Below are 18053 nucleotides of genomic sequence, written 5' to 3' on the forward strand. Positions count from 1 at the left end.
CGGTGCAGTTTCCGGGGATGACGACTTCCGGTAAAATCCACGTTCTGATTGGACGACGGGCGCCGAGCGGGTGGTACTTCCGGCGGCGGGGACGGCAGTGTCGGTCAGTGAAGGTGAGAGCGGGGCCGGGGCCGGGGAGTGGGGCCGGGGGGCGGTAGGGGCTCTGGGAAAGAAGTCCCAAGGACGGGGATCTGGAATCCCGAGGCTGGAGGATAGAACAGGCTGGGGACGTCCCCGGTGTTGGGAGAGTGGTGGGAGAGTGAGGGAGACCAGCGTGAGGTCGCGGCGGGGCTCGGGAGCGACCCCAGTGTCCGCATTCACTCCGTGTCCCGATCTCCCAGTGTCCCCGTTCCGTGACCCGACCCCTTCCGTGTCCTCGTCCCCCGCGTCTCGCCCCATTCCCCCCCTCGGTGCCGCGTTCCCGACCGGAGCCGCCCTCCCCAGCCCCTGTCCCCGCCGGCGCTGTGACCCACCGGTGTCTTCCGGGCCAGGCGGCGCCATGGCGGGACGCAGAGCTGCCCTTAAGGCCGTGGACTGGGCGGCCTTCGCCGAGCGAGTGCCCCTGAACCAGCGAGCCATGTTCAACGCGTTGAAGACCCGCAACGATGCCCTGACGGCTCGGTGAGTGCGCGCCCCGCTCCTGCAGGACCCGCTCAGCCCTTGCCCAACCACCCAGCTGTGAGTGCTGGTGGCTGTCACTGTCTGTGGTCCCGCAGGAGTGTTCTCGCAGGTATTAAAGCAGGTCACCTTGAGGCAGCTGGTGGCTTTTTTTGGCAAATCACCTTTAGTTAATCTTCCCCAGAGTAAACCCATAGCTGCAGTTCTGTGAACGCGCTTTGCTATGGCGCAAGTTTGTCACTATTAAATGCTCTACAAATTCATGTGCGGGTCTCAAATCCTTTAGCATCCTTTGTCTGATACAAGTGCTGGCTGTTGCAGGGAATGTTGCTGATTGCCTCTGGCTCAGCGTTTTGAAACAGCCTCGCCCTCCTTAAGGGCTGCACCCTGAGGGGCTGAATGAAGAGGGACAGAGCTGCAGGCTGAGCTCTGCCTTTCTGTCCAGAGGAGCCTGTTCCAGAGGCAGAGGGATTTGCAGAAATGGCTTGTTGCAAATCTGAAAGCACCTAAACTAAACACAGCAGGCTGTGCTGATGCTCAGGTTGCTGCTCATGTCTGCTGTGCTCCCACCCTTCAGGCTGGCCGCGCTGCCAGAGAAGCCCCCAGCCATCGACTGGGCTTTCTACAAAGCTAATATTGCCAAAGCTGGAATGGTGGATGAATTCGAGAAGAAGGTCAGTCTCCTTGCCAGCTGGGTATTACTCTTTGGAGTTTAATTGGGGAATTGAGAGGAAGACACCAGGATTTGCAGAGGAGGTTGGTTGTGTCACTATGAAAATTTGCCTCCTGAGACTTTAGGCACCTGCTGAGCTCAGATGGGTCTGGGAGCTTTGTGGCGGGGGCAATAACTCTGTGGTGTTGGACCTTCCAGCTTCCTTACAGTGCTGTGAGAAATGAGTGGTGTTGTGTGTCCTGGGGGTGGTGGGCAGGACAGAGGAAATGGCTGGAAGCTCCTGGGTGAGCAAGTGCCACTTGGGAGGGACAGGGAACAGTTGCACTGATCACTTTTAGCTCGTTAACTTACATGCTTGTGAGCAAGTCCTAGGAAGAAAGGAGGGAATGCTTCCCTGCTGCTAGGGAAGATGACCTTGATCTGAGATATTGTTTCAGTCAAACAAACCTTACAAAAATGTGTCTTTCAATTTACAGTTCAGTGCACTGAAGGTTCCTGAGCCAGTGGATACACAAACTGCCAAGATTGATGCCCAGGAGAAGGAAGCTGTAAGTGAACCATTCCCTACTGCTGGGGTTGTTCCTGCCTTCTGTGGGGATGGGAAGGGGTGAGAGGGAAGGGATGTGCCCCTGCATGGGCTGGGCAGCCTGAGCACAGCTCTGCACATGTCCCTGGCTTTCTTAGCAGGGGGAACCCTGCACAGGGAGGGGTTTGGCTGTTTGGGATCTGCTGGAGATTCCATCAGTTACTCAGTGTAATGATGGATTTTAATGCCAGCTGAAAGCATGGTGGGCGGTGTGTGTGTGCTGGTTCGCTCTGGGTCAGTGTCTTTATCATCACCACATTGCCCACATCCTCTGTTCTCCCCAGGCCAAGAGCACTGCTGAGTACATCCAGGCTTCCAAAGCCCGAATCGCCCAGTACGAGCAGCAGGTGAGGCTGGACTTTGCTTAGGGAATATTCTCTGCAGCCCACGCTGGCACACCCTTGCTCCCCTGGGTGTGCTTTGCTCCTTCCCGCTCACCACTGACTTGTGATGTGTCTGTCCCTGCTTCCACAGCTCCAGAAGCTCAAGAACATGATTCCCTTTGAACAGATGACGTTTGAAGACTTGAGTGAAACCTTCCCTGAAACCAAACTGAACAAGGAGAAATATCCATACTGGCCCCACAAGCCAATTGCTGATCTGTAAACTGGTCAGGGAACAGTTTAATGACTGTCAGACTCCATGATCTTACAAATAAAGAGCTTTCTCTATCTGTGGCTTAGATCTTAGATATGAGTTTTGAGAAACGTGGAGCAATACAGTAACTTGCAAACATTCCACTTTTCCTGGATTTTGTGTTTTTTTCTAGCTTGTTTTGGTAAAAAGGACCCTATCCTGTTGATCAAACTGAGCCCTGTGAAATGCAAATAAACCTCCTGTCCCTCTCTGTAATCATGAGGTGGAGGGAATGGAGTTCTCCTGCCCTTGCAGCAGACACTTGCTAGAAGTTTAATATGTGTAGCCCTTTGACGTGCTGGAGTGCATTTGGCAGTGATTTATTTGTGTCTGGTGTATCTCAGGACTTGTACAAGTCTGGGGCTGTGTTCTGGGCTGATTGTGATTGTTTAGGAGAAGCCAATTGCAAAAGGAGTTGAGGGAGTGTTGAGATGCACATAAGAAAAGTTTCTTTTTTAGTTATTTTTAAGAAACACTTAATCCTGGTGCTCCTTTTCTCTTTGCCCTGGATTTCTGAATGCTGCCAATCTCACTGGAACTCACTGAAACAATAGCAAAGACTTGCATTGTTTTATTTAATAATCTGAGGTGGAATTCTTAAACACCTTCCCTCAAGATAGAAACTCCTCTAAGAGAAGGCAATCAACTCCCTTTCCTCTTGGTCATGTTTGGGGTCAGAATTAGATAGGTAGAATGAAGGTGTTATCCCCAGATTTTACAGCTATTTTATTCAAATACCTTAGTAGCCCACTGAATACTTCAAGAACATCTGTAGTTCTACTGAACCAGAGTACAAAGCACTATGCATGAAGATCTCTGGTCCTGTGGCTTTGGATTTTAATTTAATTTTATTTTATTCAGGCAACCGAACTGCGGCTCTGTGAATTGAGCAGGAGCAAATTACAGCAGGGGGTCAGAAGCAACACAGCAGAGAGCAACTGAGCTGGCACTGGGCAGAGCTGATCTTCAGCTGCTCCATTTTACAGAAATCATAGTAAAAAAGAACACGGACAGGAAGAGGTGGCTGTAGAGAAGCACTTTCTCCAGAACTGGCAGAAACTGGTCCAGCTCCTGCAGCTGCCAGAGGCGCTTGCTTGGCTGCCCTTGTCCCTGAGCCTTCTTGGGAGGGTGTAGCAGTTGGGGACCCCCCTTTTCTGGGTTGCCCGGGGGTCTCTTGGGCAGCTTGTGTGGGTCTGCAGGGAGCAAAGGGCAGTGTCAGCACAGCAGGGCCACCACGGCTCACACTGCCTGGGGCGCTGCTTGCCCTGAGGAAACGCACCCTGGTGACAACAAATGTGCAGGAAAATGCCCCAAACCTCCTCTGTTAAAGGTGGTATGGGTTGTTTTACCTTGCTGGAAACTTCTGAGGACCTTGTCCAAGCGCAGGGATTTGCGCTGCTGGTACAACAGGAAGAAGGTGTCTAACACAGCCATGATCATGAGCAGGAAGGTGCCCAGGAAAAACACCACTGCAGAACAACAGGAAAACAGAAAGCTCTGGCTAACTGGCATTTTCTTACTTTCCATTGCCTGGTGGGGAACAGGGAAAGTAGCTCCAGCAAGCTAACCAAGCTTAGCTGTTCATGACTTCAGCAATCGTGAACATGTCTATAAACACCCAAAGACCTTCCTTAGGGCTGGCACTTGGGTGAAAATCAGGGTTTATTCAATAAAGGTGGGTACCTATTATGGGTGGTTTGTTGGAAGAAGTTGGGAGGCTGTTGTTGAGGATCACAGCCAGCATGGAGCTGCCGAGGATGATGGCAATCTGGAAGTTGATTTTCTCCTCAAGAGAACTGGGTCCAAACAACACAGCCATGTCCAGCAAGTACAGGGCACACGTTGGGAGGATCAGATTCAGAACGTAGAGAGTGGGTCGTCTCTCCATGGAAATCTGTTGAGGAAGATGGGCAAAATTTGATGAGCAGGAGATGACCCAATGTGTTGGCAAATGCTGGTTCCCCTAATGTAAAAAATTGTCTTGTTTTATACTGGGTTTTTTTGGTGCCAAAACAGTGCAATGTAATATGGAAGTGCCATCATACCACATAGGTGACCACAGAAAATCCTTTGTCATCCATCTGTTCCGTGTATTCGATGATGTTCAGGTTGGTGAACTTCCATTCTCCATCAGTTAGGAAGAAACTCTGGCTGTCTTTCATGATCTCAGCTGGTGTCCGTCTCGTCTTCATGACAAAGTCTGTTACTGCTTGGGCAGGAGGCAAAGGGGGGAGGGAAGTTGGAGAATTTAGGAATTTATTAAAGGTCAGTTATTCTCCCTTTCCCACCCAACTGAGGGTGTGTGCAGACAGGGATGGGGAAGGTTTCATGCACTGCTTGGGTTTCTCAGCCTGTGAGGGAGAACTTAAAAAGCTCTCTGTGAATAGGCTTGGCTGGACCTCTGGGAATGTGGATCAGAGGGGAAACATCTGGCGAATTAGGGCAGTTGTGGATGGGACCAGGAAGATTTTGTGTCACCTCTGCTTATATTTCAGCCTTTCCTGTTGGGATGAACTCTAACTGCAGTTTGAATCCCTGAAACTGTCCGTTTAATGTTGGATTTGATGCCCTTGGAAATCTTTTCCAGCCTTAGGATTCTATGATCAATTTTCTCCCATTTCCACGGCTTTCAGGTGTATTTAAAGATCAGTGCTGCAAAATTCTATATGAATTAGTAGCAGTTTTGCAGGAAGCCTCCTAGTCTCGGGTTCCTTGGTTTGTAGAAACCAGTCATGGGAGGGGTTGCCACAAAACATCTAGATCATTCCAGAGATGTTGCTGGGAAATGTGCCAGGACAGAATGGCAGCATTTTAACTCATTTTCCCTGGTCTCATATGACCTCAACCCCACTGTGAGCATGTGGTGCTGCTTAGGAGCCCAGGAGTTACCAGAGCCTATCTCATCTAGTCCTTCTCCAAACTCAGCCCAGAGGTGGTAAAGCTCAGCTTGCAGCTGTACCTGGGTAGAGGAATGAAGCTATGCTCAAGTTGCACATCTGGGTGTCGAAGGGGAACTTGAGGATTATCAAACTGCACGTCAGGGTGACCTGGAAGGGCCGGGTGGAGTTGAAGCTGCCGTTGTGCATGAGGACCATGTAATTCAGCTCTGGGTTTTGCCCACTCACTCTGGAGGGAACAGACAAGGAGAGTAACTGAGCGTGAGATGCTGCCTGTGCCTCAGTCCCAATCAGCCAGGCTGTGAACACCCCGCTGGGCGGCTCAGCCACCAGCCAGCTACAGGACACAGCAGGAGGAGAAGAAACCAGGGCTGGGAGAAGGGTTCATGAGCCCTTTGGGACCAAGGTTTGCTGTAGCTCCGCACCTCCTGAGCACCTTCTGCCTCTCTGCCCTCTGCTTTCTGCCCTCACCAGGGTAGGGGCTCATTCCTGGCTCTGCCTCTCACTCCTTTCTCCCTCTAGAGAGCTGGTGGAGGTGCCCCTCCCTCTGTCAGACCCTCAGTGCTCTGCCCTGTATTTTTCCACACACTACCAAAGGTCACTTTATTCCGCAGCAGTGCTGGTTTCTGCTGCTTCCTTGGCTTTAGCTACAACCCAGATAGGATATTTCAGGAGCTGTTACAGTGTTACAGAGCCACAAAGTGCTTTGTATAAACTGTGGTCACCATTAATCTAAATTAGGAGGCTCTCGGTTACGGAGAGCTCAAGGGAACGACTTTTAGCCATCTGAGTTTACCCCATTTCCTATAATATAACCAACAGTTTGCAGCCGTTGTATTTCTGTTAAGCCAGTGGATAAAAATGAAAGGCGAACCTACCTCTCTAAGATGAAGACAGGGGGCGACCAATATGTATCCATGGGCAGAACAATTTCAGAAATGTTACAGAAATCCCGTGGGTCCCAGGTTGCGAAAGGGTTTTGCCATTCCTGAGGGAAGAAGTTGCAGGAGAGTGATGAGCTCTGGGCTGGGCACCAGACTTTGTGTTGGGCATCAGGAGAGAAATGCTCTTGAGGGACCTACCAGGTTCAGGACGAAGTAAAAACTGACTGTCTGGAGCTTTTCCACCTGGAGAAACAAAGATATTTAGCTGATTTTCTTAGAAATATCCAATGCAGAAGCTCTTCCCTGAGCACAGACTGCAGTAACTGGGCTTGGGAAGGGAGCTCATGGCTCTTAATCTTATGGCTGAAGAATGGGAACACACAATCCAATGGTTAGGAAAAATAATAGATTACTGCTAACATTTCCATGGCAGTGTCCTGCAAATGCACTGCCTAGTTCAGGCACTCTGAAGGGTTTTTGGAGCCTCCTACAAAGCAGCCTGCTCATCTGGATGTGACTTCTGGAAGGAACGGGAAAAAATACTCCAGATCTTCTAAAAGTGGTTTCCAACAGCAGAAAGCTGAAGTGGAAGGGGCTAATTCTCACCCCTGTGGACTTGCTGTCAGAAGACTCAAACCATGGACTACTAATATCCCAGTTCCCTGTTGTAAAGACTCATTTCGGGTTCTTACCACAGAGAGAATCGCCACCAAAAAGAAATCCATCTTCACTTCCACAGGCTCCTTCAGGTTTATCTTGGGCAGAATGTACGTGTGCAGCTTGTCGTGAGAGGAGATGTTCAGGTAGTCAACAATGTCATAGTAGGTGCAGAGGTACTTTGGAGCAGCCCCTGCTGGAAAGAGAATTCCACTTGAAACACAAAATCATCAGGCAAGACCTCAGCCTGTGAGAGATGCATCAAAAGAGAAAGGTTGTGGAGCTGTGGATGTGAAAAACATTGTTAACACAGAAAAATCCCTTCTCACATAGATGAGAACAGAATTCCTCAAAGGTTTTCTATCCCCCTTGCGCTTACCTGTCCCAAGAGAAAAGGTGAGGATGGCTACAAAAACTCCCTGCATCATCTCCTGCTTCCAAATAAGGAGGAGAATGGTACCGTGTGTCTTATGAACTGGTTCAGAACACGTCATTTTTTACGAGGAAGTTGATTTGATATTAATGAGGGATGGATTTTTGTAAACAGACATTTTGTCTGTTAGAAGGAAGAATTTGCTAATGGTTTGATGCACTCAGCTGGCTCTTGGGAGCAGCCTTTAGTTGTGGTCAAGGAAAAATAAGGTCATTTTTAAAAATCCAACAATTTGAGGGAGAGGAAAAGAAGGAGCCCATCCCCACAAAGAAAAGGCAAAGAGCCAGAGCTACTCAGTAGCAAATTTAGTGTCATTTACAGCGCTGAGAGTCTGCTGCAACACCACCGAAATGGATGAGGAGTTGTGCCTGTGTGACTGAGGGCTGCTCTCCTTTGAGCTCCATCCTGCTACCCAGCAGACCACACCGTGTCCTCATTTCCCACTGAGCCTTCCATGCAGCCACTTATTTTCTGGTTCTGCCTCCTTGCTGGTCTCCCATGCTCCTTATGTTCTTTTCTGAATCCTCACAGTTAAGATGAAAGGCTCAGAGACTTCTGGGTTTTTATCAGTTTGTGTTTTCCTCTGTTGTCCTCCTCTGCCTTTTTTTTTTCCTGCTGTCATCCCAGTGATCCTTGTGGGTCCCTTCTACACCAGGATATTCCATCGTTCTATGAATGGCTCCAGGGCAGCAATTGCAGTCAGCGAGTCCCACACTTGATTCCCCTTCTGGCAGCAGAATTCCCCATGGCAGCGGGTGGTCCTTCCCCAGCCATGTCCCCTGCCATCCCCCCTGTCCCCCACGGACTCCCATGCCCTATTGCCATGACTCCTGTCCCCCGCGGAATTCCACATCCCCCACGACTGCCCCTGTTCCTCATGGACCCCCGTGTGTCCTGCCATCCGTTCATGTCCCCCACGGACCCCCGTGTTCCCCATAGACCTCTGCGTCCCCCGCAGCCCCCCTGTTCCTCACGGCCCCCCGTGTTCCCGTGTCCCCGGCGCGGCCGCTGCTCGGGGCTCCGGAGGTGCCCGGGAGGGGCGTGGGGGTGATGCCGGCGGTTGGCACCATCACTGGGGGGCTGCCGAACAGCGACCGCGTGGCCTAATGGATAAGGCGTCTGACTTCGGATCAGAAGATTGAGGGTTCGAGTCCCTTCGTGGTCGGCCTTTTTTCCCCCCTTTCCCCCACTTTTAAATCATCTTTTCCCGTTTCTCCCCTCGCATCTCTGCCCCTCCGGGGGTGGAGGGAATAGGCGAGCCCAGGCCGGGCAGCGGCGCTCCCGGTGCGGCCCCGGCCCGGCCCGGCCCCGGGGGAGGCCCGGTCCCGCCGCTGGCCCCGGGGCGCCCCCACAGCGCGGGGTCGGGGGCGTTCTCGCGGGCCGGGGCGCGCGCCCTGCGCAGCCCCAGTGGCCTAATGGATAAGGCACTGGCCTCCTAAGCCAGGGATTGTGGGTTCGAGTCCCATCTGGGGTGAGCTCTCCGTTTTGCCTCCGCCAGCCCCGTTTCCATGCGCTTTCTCCCCGTTTCAGCGCCGGCGGGCCTCCTCCTCCTCCTCCTGCCCCTACGGCCGCTGGCCGTGGCTGCTAGGTGGGAAGACATTCCCCATCCCGGTGGGAGATGCCAGGTGAGGAGGTTGATGCGCCGGGAGAACCCAGAGGTGTGAATAGACCAGCCCCCTGTCCAAGCACGGTGCTGGTCACCGAGCCTAATGCAGGGAAACACCAAAGAGGGAGGTTGGGGTGGTCCATGATGTGTTTTGGGACAGTGAGGTCCCCATAGTAGCTCCAGGCTCTCTCCACGTGCCAGGAGCTGCAGCTGATGGGATGATGTGACTGTCCGCTCCCAGCCAGTAGTCCCTGTTTAGTATTCATGGAAAAGGGAAACAACGAGGAGCAACTACAAACTGCCTCAGGTTTGGGTGCAAAGATGAACGTTTTGTCCAGCGAGTTGTGTGGTCTCAGAGCTCAGGTGAGGTTGTGATCCCAGGGGATAACAACCAGCTTTTCTTTGGGACCTGTGGATGAGAGGAGAGGTGTTAATGAAAGGCTGATCTTTGGAGGGATGCTAGTGAAAGGATGGCTCTGGCCAGGCCATGGACACCCTTCAAGGTGTCCCAGAAGGTGCCAAAGCAGAGCAGATGCAGTTGTTTAATTACCTTTGTCTGGGCAGAGCTGGGTTTTTCTTGAATCCAGGAATTTCAGCTGCATTTTTCTCTCCTTCCAGGGGCTCACTGTATTATCAGCTGTACCAGAGACTCAACAAGAAACCCCCTGATGCTGGTTCATGTCCGCCTTGCATGGAGGACCTCTTCCTGGAACAGGACAAGCTGGCATGGTCGGGAAGCTTTACTCCACCAGAAACCACATCTCCATGAGGGGCTGGTCAGTGGGGTCACAGAGTTTGGCTGTGCTGCCCTGGAACCAAAGTCTTCCCCATAAGTGCCTTTGGGATAACGCCCTCTCAGATTTGTTGCATTAAAAAGCTGCCTGGAGGGTCTTTTCCTGCAGAGTTAATGGATTTTAAAGGCAGCTGTGGTCAGGGTAATGCCACACCAGTAAAACACAAAGTGAAGTTTCTTTTTAAGTAGTTTTTCTCTCTTAGTTGTGGGAGGCTCTGCTGCCTGGAAAGCAACGAACCTGCCCAAGCCCTGAGCACTAGACCACTGATTAAAATACCTTCCTGTGGTGGGCTTCAGGAATCTTTTTTTGGGATTAGATGACAAACATGGTTTTTGGGGCGAGCGGCTGCAGCAGGAGGAGAACAAACAAGAGGTTAATGAGGCCCGTGGTGTTTTTCCAGTAGTGTTGCAGCGTTCTGCTGTAGCGGTGCCTGTCACTGGTGGCACGGTGACACTGGGATGGTCACATCTACAGTGACCTAGTGGCACACGGGGGAGGGCGGAACCTCCATCCCCAGGGCTGGGTCGGGAAAGGCAGCCACGCTTCCAGGAGGGATGGAGAGTGGGGGATGCCTTGGAGTGAATGTGGGGGATACCCGGGGAATGTCAGGGGACACCCGGGGAGCCCCCAGTGTGTGACACTGCTGAGGGTACTTCTGTGGGTGACCATGTGGCCTAATGGATATGGCGTCTGATTTCGAATCAGAAGATTCAGGGTTTGAGTCCCTTCGTGGCTGTTTTAAAGCCACAAGAGGCATTCGAGGCATTCAGTTTCCCCGCGCCCGCAGTAGGCGGATGATCCTGCGGGGTGAGAGCTCCCCGGGGGTGGGGATTCAGCGGGGCAAAGCTGCAGGGAACGTGCCCGTGCTGGGGGGCAGATTCAGCTGATTTAGGGTGGGATGGGCGCCGGGGGTCCCTGCCAATGAGGGGCAATTCAGAGCCCACAGCGGGGCAGCGCTCGGGGGCGGGTGAACCGGCGGCGGGCGGGGTCTGAGCCCCAGCTGGGGCCAGTTCCTGGGGAAAGGAATGGGCGGGGACAAAGTAGGCAGAGATTTCCCCTACTGCCAGGAGTGCCGGGTGAGTTAACGAGGGGCTGGGCTGAGGTTTAGTTTGCTGTGTTTCGGTGGGAAATACCAACTCACTGCTCCTTCTGTGTGCGAGGCGCTGCTGGATCCAGCCGGAGTAGGGGGTGTTCAAGGCTCTGAAACGCCAAGTGGGGCTCGACCCGATGCGTCCTCTTTTAGGGGCCCCGTGCTTTGTCCGCTCCGCCAGCGGGCCCGCAGCTACCCCGCGCCCCGGCCCCCCCGGCGCTGCCTCCGCGGGGTCTGGAGCGAGCGTCCCGTTCCAGGGACGGTTCGGGGCTTCATTGCACCCCAAACCGGCACCGCCAGCTCCCGATGGGGCCAAGGGGGAAAGGGGTCTGCGCGGGGATCCCCATTTCACCCCACACATCCCCACCTCGCGCTGGCGTTTCCGAGCTGCCCCGGGAGGAGTGGGAGATGGAGGGGGAGGGGAGCGGGGCCGCGCTCTGGGGACAGTTCAGAGGGGGGTGATACCGGAGATACCGAACGGGACCTCCCCGCCCCATTCCCCCCTCGGTCGCATTCCCGTCTGGCCAGTAGAGAGTTAAGTGACGGTGCCTAGAGGACGTGATTGTGCGGCCCCAGTGGCCTAATGGATAAGGCATTGGCCTCCTAAGCCAGGGATTGTGGGTTCGAGTCCCATCTGGGGTGACTCTTTTCCGTGCCGAGGATCCGCGGCGGGTGCCGGGGCGTCCCCGCGCAAGGTGCGGATCGGATCGGATCGTTCGGTTCGCTGCGGCGGGGAGCGCGATGCGCCCGTTCCTGCAGCCCCGGGCGGCTCCCCTGCTCTCCATCTCGCGGTGTGTTTTTAGTCCCTGAAGTTCCCAGCTCCTCCGCGCCTCGGTGTCACGGGCTCATCCAAGGCTTTAACGCTTTTGCTTGAACCAAAGTTTTTCAGACCAGAGGTAAAGGAGCCCCGAGCAGCGGGTGATGCTGACAGCGAGGTCTCCTGGGGATGGGGTGGCTCGGCTGAGGCTCTTGCTGTCCTGGATGGTGATGGAGGGAGGACGTTTAGTGTCACAAAAACATCAGAAGCAGCGACATCCCGTTGTTTTTAAAGGCCAGGGCACAGCACAGAGCTACAGACACACCTGTACCTGTGAGAGGGATGCTGGCAGGGACCTCCCCCTCATGCCCAGGGAAGAAGGGGATTCACCATCCCTGGAAGTGTACAAAACATGTGTGCATGTGGCACTTGGAGAAATGGTTTGATGGTGAACATGGCAGTGCTGGGTTGGACTTGATAAATCTTGGAGGTTTTTTCCACCCTGAATTCTTTGAATCACCCCGAATCACCAGGTGTCTGCTCCTGGTGCTGAGCAGAAATTCAGAGGCCAGAGTAGGGCTTTCTAGGATGTCAGGATGCACTGGGAATGCTCCTCAACTCCCCAGCACTCAGTTTTGGGAAGGATCTGGGCTTTGAGCGGTGTTTTTGCAGATGCAAACATTCTGTCAGGGGAGAGCTCAAAGCTCCCCTTCCAAAGGGGAAGCAGCAGAGCCCTGATACTTCTGTGTGCCCCAAATAAACCCCAGCGATGACCTCCCTCTCTTATTTGGGCTTTTCCTAAAACAGAATCACCTCTCCCCACCCCAGGTGGGACATGAACCCACAATCCCTGACTTAGGCAGCCAGTGCCTTATCCATTAGGCCACTGGGGCCCTGTCAAATATCCAAAAAGGGTAATTTTGGTTTCTTTGAGCCTCCCAGCAATCCCACTTGACAGTGGTGAAACACATCACACTACAGAGCTTTATTCTCCTTAAACAGGGTCCACTAACAAGCCTGGAGGATTCATCCAAAGGATTTTGGTGTCCCTCTTCAAAGGCTGGAAGCCTCCTGCACTCAGAGGGTGAGTTCTGTCTCCAAGTGCTGAGATTTCTGCCAAATTCCTCATGTGGCTTTAGCTTAGCCAAATGATGTGCTTTGTTTGGTTAGATAAAAATCAACAAAAGGAATAAAGCTGAAAAGAAGAAATAGAAGGAAAGAAACAGTGGATACTCTAAGGGACAGACTTAATGATCCTCTTGGTCTTTTCCAAATTGAATACTTTAAGATTCTATTTTTTACTTAGACATCTTGTTGAGATTGCTTTTACTCTTCCCTTTCCCCAAAAATCTACTGTAGCTTTGTGTTCAGCAGAAGAGGGTGCTCTGATAGAGCACAGGCTGCTTGAAGAGCACAACATTAAAAAAAAGAGTGGCTGACAAAAATAAGGATTTTTAGTTCCTCACAAATGTGAACAATAATTATTCTGAAAAATGACTGACAGGCCATCACAGTGTACCAATGGCTACAAAAGAAGATGTTAAATATTTTTATTTACACTTTCAGGCTATTTTTATTCAATATAGCTCATGAGTTTAGCATTATCGACAGCTGCCAACGTCACTTCTTTAAGAAGATGGAATACCAAGGGCTTGGATCTCTGCTGTTCTCAGTCGAAATCTGCCTTCCTGCTCTGTTTTATAGTTGAGTGTATTTTTTTCTGTCGTAGCCGTTCACGGTTCATTTTTTCCACCCTAAAACAAAATCAAAAGATCCCTCAGTGCACAAAGAAAACATTTAAATATTGAACTTTTGAGATCTGATGAACCAACAAACACCCTCAGATAAAAAAAACCCCAGAAAACAGTCCCTGTTCTGGGGATATTACTCAGCAAAGAAGTTAAAATCTAACGGATCACTGATATTCCTTAAAAAAGTAAATATAAAGGAATATGAACAAAATTGTTTAAAAATGCTGCAAATGAAATTCTGTAACATGATAGCCTGGACTCAAATAAAGACCATTTTAATGAAGATACCTCTCAATGAGTTTCTGTGTTGTCTCCTTAGACACCACCTTGGGTTTCTCGGTCGCCTCCGTGACCAGGGTCCGGATTTTTTCCAGGCAAATCGCCAGATTCCTCATTTGGTAGCGACTCTCCTCTGAGGTCACAATCAACTCACCAGCCCGGTTTATCTTATTCCTGTGCTGAAGGGAGGGGAAAACGTGATGTGACCACTGAAACCTTGTTGGAACTGTCTTGTTCTGACACTGAGACATTGAAACCATGGTTGGAAGGGGAGGGTTGGTACCATCAGAGCCATTTTTTGTCTCACAGCTTCGGGAATCCAGTCGGCCGATGCCAGGTGGAACCGAACCTCCGCCTTGGAATTCACTGGGGGGAAAAAGAAGGTCTTTGTTTCCATGTCACAGCCTGCCTTCCTCAGATTTATGAGATAATTCAGTCTGATCTCTGCTGCCTCTCAACATGGGATGCTTCCATGATGAATTTCCTGGAAGGTCACAATTCTTTTCTCGCTGCATTTTTACACACCACTCTACAAGACAAACTTGTACCTGTCATGGTATTTGCCTTTCTGGACACTACAGAATTTATTGCCAACCACTGCCTACCTCATTTTTAATGGCAGAACAGGCAGTATTTTAAGTTTATTTGAATTAATTTATTGCACAGTGAACTTTCAGAATTCAGCTGGCTCTATTATATTTGATCTATGGATAGAGGCAGTGTTCCTTGTGACACCTGTAGCAGGAATGATCCCTGTAAGTGTTCCTAGGAGCATCAAACATGTTACCACTGGTCTCCAGCACGATGAAGACTCAGAAGTTGTGTTAAAATGCAGGGTGATGACAACGACAAATAAGTGTCTAGCAGCATGAAGATGCTGTTTAACTTCAAGTTCTCGATATTTTGCCACATCGTACAGAACAACAACCAAAAATGGTGTTTTTTTCCAAGGGAGAAGCTGTTACTCACCTTTATTAACGTTCTGCCCGCCGGGGCCGCTGCTCCGGCTGTAGGACACGGTCAGGCGAGCTGGAAGAGAGGGGCAGGGGCTGAGCCGGGAAGGGGCCGAGCTCGGAGCACGGACTCGCTGCCCAGGGCCGCTGCCCGGCTCCCGGCACGGCTGTACTGGGCGGGGGGGCTCACCCATGGGGATGTCGAGGACGGGCGGCTGCGGCTCCTCCTGGAAGACACATCGGGTGCGGTGTCAGCGGTGTCCCTGGGGTTTTGGGGATCCCGGGGAGGCGGGCTCGGACACGGCCCGCTGGGCCCCGCCCCCACCACAGCCAAGGCAGCGCCGCGCCCGCCCCGCCCCGTGGCCCCGCCCACCCGATGGGCACCGCCCCTTACTATGACCCTGCCCACCCCCTATCAATTCGGTGAGATAAGCCCCGCCCCGACTGTCAATCAATCGCATAAACCCCGCCCAGCCGCCGTCCCTCGCCGTTCTTCCTCTTTCCCCCCCCGCCCCCCTGACCGTGGTGCGGGCGGCGGTTCCGTCCTGCCGCGGAGGGTACAGCTTGTCTAGGCTGTGGGAGCTCCGGTATTCGGTGCCGGCCCGCTGCGAGAACCGGGCGCACAGACGCGCCGGTCCCGGCCGCGGCCAGCACAGGCCCCGCAGCGCGTGCGCCGCCATGTTGGGCGTCCGCGGTGCGCTTCCGCCAGGCGTCCCCGCGGAAACGGCGACCTCGCGCCGCGTTCCGGGGCGGGGCGGAGGCGGCAAGGGAGCGATTTAGAGGGATAAAGGGGCTCTTTTGGGGCTCTGGGGATGCATCTGGAGCGTGTGATGTCCGCGCTGGGGGTGTGTGTGGCGGGGAGGTGTCTGCAGCGCTAATGGGAGGTGCCGAGAGAGGGGTATGTGGGGCGTCCTGGGGGCACATGGGGCCTTGTGGGGCACCGCGGGCGGATGAGGGAGGTCAGCGGTGGTTATGGTGTCTGTGCTCCCCAGACCTGCGTGGTGGCCAGTGCTGAAAATGAAAATACACCCAGCTTTTAAAATGTATTCTGTAGTTTTTGCACCTAGAGTGCTTCAGTTTACACATTTTTATCCTCTCAAGAGCACTAAAGAGTTACATACAAACACACACACACACACACACACATATATATACAATTATTTCTTTTAATGCTGATATAGTAGTGGTGGATGTAGGATGCAGGGGAGTGAGGCAGTTGTGGAAATCCTTCAGCTTTTACTCTTGTTGGAGCTGTCAGATTGGCTTGACAAGAAGGGTGTGCATTCCAGAGGGGCAGGGATTGCTATTCCTGGCAGCAGGAAAATGCACAGGCAGGGATGGGTTGTCATTTGCTCTGGTGTTTTGACAGGAGCTGACAGTCTCTTATTTAAAATTGTGGATGAAGCCAAAATGGGTGTTCAGAAGCCAATACAGACTGTGTGACTGGTCTGAGCTGAGTCCCACCCAGGTAATCCATTAAAGTCAAGGAACTCAGTCCTCGAGAGGGAGCAAGTCCTGAACATGGTTGGTTCTCTGCCCTGGCTGCAGCTGAGCACCTCAGGGCCACAGAGGGCTCCTCACTTTGCTTAATCGAACTTCTGAGTCCTGGAGTTCTGCTCCACTGCCCTTGTCCAAACTCAGCTGCAAACAAAATGCTTTAAGGAGAAGAACCAGAGCTGTCAGAGGCAAACCGTGCCATCTGGTGACCTTAATTTCTAACAGGGAACAGGTAAATGTTTGTGATTTGTAGCCAGAGGGATGGGTAAAATACTCAAGGCAGGATGACTCATTTACCAGCTGTTGTCAAACGTGTCTGGCAGGAACACTCTCCAAGGACAGTGCTGCAGAGGGGCTGGGAAAGGAGCTGGAAGGTCACACAGGTGAAGCCAGATCAGTCTAAAAGGATATTTGTCTGGTTTTGCTTCATTCCCACACTGTGTTGGTCCACAGAGCCTTGGTAAAAAGCCAGGTGCTCTCTGCTTGGATGGTTGGAAACTGCTCTTCCTGTCAGACCGGGCTTGGGATGGCAAGGCCTGACTTTGGTATGAACCAGGAGAGCCAAACCTTTGGCATTCCAGCTGGAAAAATGAACTGCTTTGTCACTGGTCCTGGCTGAGGAAGCCACCTCAGCCACCTCAGCCCCAGGTTTCTGGGATGTCAAAAGCCATCCCAGAAACCTGAGGGAAAAGGCTGAGGAGTTCAAGGATCCTGTCACTCCGTGTGAGTGAGTGTACAGGCTGTTAATGTAGGAGCAGGGTCCCTCAGGGCTTTGAGGGGCCTTCCAGAAGGTCTCAGTTACTGTAAGAGAGGGAAGTTGCTGAATCCTTCCTGTGGGAGCTCGAGCTCTGTAAATCCCTTGAATTTGTACTTCAAGTGGCCCCTCCCTGTTTATAACAACAGTGCCCTTCTGAAGGGTTATTCTATCTGGTGGTACAGTGAGAAGCCAGGCCAGATCTAATGGAACTGCATGTGTCTAAATGCCAGCTTTCAAATTCAGCATGAAACCAGATGGTTGACAAGCTGTGCCTTTAACTGATCTTAATGCTGTGAGCTGAATAGGGTCACTGATTTTGCCAAATTCTGAAATGAAGAATTATTTCCTGTGACACTGTACTTTTCCTCATCCATTTTAATTGCATGCAGCAATTTTCCTTTCTGTCATGAACCATGGGGGTGTGCTGTTAAGTAGCTGCTGCTCTCTGTTACACCAGTTTCTCTGGCAGAGTGGTTGCTCAGCACTCTCTTGTTCCGTCTCAATGGAGTTGTGTAGCTTTCCTTGGTGTTCCAAAAGCAGTTAGAAAAGTTTAGATCAAAGGTGTCACAGAAGGCCAGAAGATGCTTATTTTCTCCTCCTCTGATCACTGGAAGCCTCAAGGCAGGAATCAAGTGACTCTGACTCACATAGTCAATCAGGATGTGTATAAATGGCCACTAATATTTTTGGATGCAGAAAAAAATTGCCCTCAGCACTTTGTTGAACATGCCACTGATACACGGCAGCTGTGCCTTTGTTAAGCCAAGTACTAATATCATGTTACTTACATCAGTCATTTTTGGATTTGTGGTTTGCAAAAAAGGCCAAAAGAAAAATAAGATTTGAATTGGGAGCTTAGAAATTGTGTGGTTTTACAGAGACTTCTGAGCTGACAAAAAAGGGGTTTTATTGCACAGCAGTGTTGGCAGTCCAAGTGTGCTAAAATGAGTGTTATATAAATAATGCAGCAGAATAGTTCAGCATATTCTCTTTCCTTTCTGCAAGGGTGCCCGAAGCACTTTCTTGACCCAAATTGTACACGAAAATCAAAAAATTAACTCTTGTGCTGTTCTTAAAAGTAAAAAGAACTGTATGAGTTGTGAGAAAATCGGTGTTTCTTTGTATTTGAGAGGAGAATAGAGCATTTAAAAATATATTTAATGTGTTGTGCACTTAACTGTGATG

General features: G+C 51.6%; 3 protein-coding genes and 3 non-coding genes across 6 annotated transcripts; 4 read left to right on the forward strand and 2 right to left on the reverse strand.

The window, feature by feature from the left end:
• Nucleotides 1-4: 4 nt before the first annotated feature.
• On the forward strand, nt 5-2559 carry ATP5PD (ATP synthase peripheral stalk subunit d). Its single transcript, XM_040081366.2, has 6 exons — nt 5-113; nt 492-621; nt 1196-1292; nt 1768-1839; nt 2162-2224; nt 2352-2559. Exons 2-6 carry the CDS (start codon nt 500-502, stop codon nt 2481-2483), a joined length of 486 nt encoding a protein of 161 aa, XP_039937300.1. The 5' UTR covers nt 5-113; nt 492-499; the 3' UTR covers nt 2484-2559.
• Nucleotides 2560-3479: 920 nt separating this feature from the next.
• On the reverse strand, nt 3480-7379 carry LOC120761126 (5-hydroxytryptamine receptor 3A-like). Its single transcript, XM_040082035.1, has 9 exons — nt 7331-7379; nt 6987-7147; nt 6493-6537; nt 6289-6398; nt 5473-5639; nt 4559-4719; nt 4197-4407; nt 3863-3982; nt 3480-3706 (listed from the first exon to the last, which is right to left on the reverse strand). The coding sequence occupies exons 1-9, from the start codon at nt 7377-7379 to the stop codon at nt 3480-3482; spliced, it is 1251 nt and encodes a 416-aa protein (XP_039937969.1).
• Nucleotides 7380-8476: 1097 nt separating this feature from the next.
• TRNAR-UCG (transfer RNA arginine (anticodon UCG)) lies at nt 8477-8549 on the forward strand. The gene has a single exon. It is a non-coding gene; the product is annotated as a tRNA-Arg (tRNA).
• Nucleotides 8550-8785: 236 nt separating this feature from the next.
• On the forward strand, nt 8786-8858 carry TRNAR-CCU (transfer RNA arginine (anticodon CCU)). The gene has a single exon. It is a non-coding gene; the product is annotated as a tRNA-Arg (tRNA).
• A 2585-nt stretch (nt 8859-11443) lies between these two features.
• Nucleotides 11444-11516, forward strand: TRNAR-CCU (transfer RNA arginine (anticodon CCU)). The gene has a single exon. It is a non-coding gene; the product is annotated as a tRNA-Arg (tRNA).
• A 1648-nt stretch (nt 11517-13164) lies between these two features.
• On the reverse strand, nt 13165-15306 carry MRPL58 (mitochondrial ribosomal protein L58). The gene is made up of 6 exons (XM_040081774.2): nt 15136-15306; nt 14805-14841; nt 14631-14690; nt 13945-14027; nt 13671-13840; nt 13165-13385 (listed from the first exon to the last, which is right to left on the reverse strand). The coding sequence occupies exons 1-6, from the start codon at nt 15292-15294 to the stop codon at nt 13301-13303; spliced, it is 594 nt and encodes a 197-aa protein (XP_039937708.1). The 5' UTR covers nt 15295-15306; the 3' UTR covers nt 13165-13300.
• Between the last annotated feature and the right edge of the window lie 2747 nt (nt 15307-18053).

This window comes from Hirundo rustica, chromosome 18, assembly GCF_015227805.2.
Source record: "Hirundo rustica isolate bHirRus1 chromosome 18, bHirRus1.pri.v3, whole genome shotgun sequence".
NCBI classification, from domain to species: Eukaryota; Metazoa; Chordata; class Aves; order Passeriformes; family Hirundinidae; genus Hirundo; species Hirundo rustica.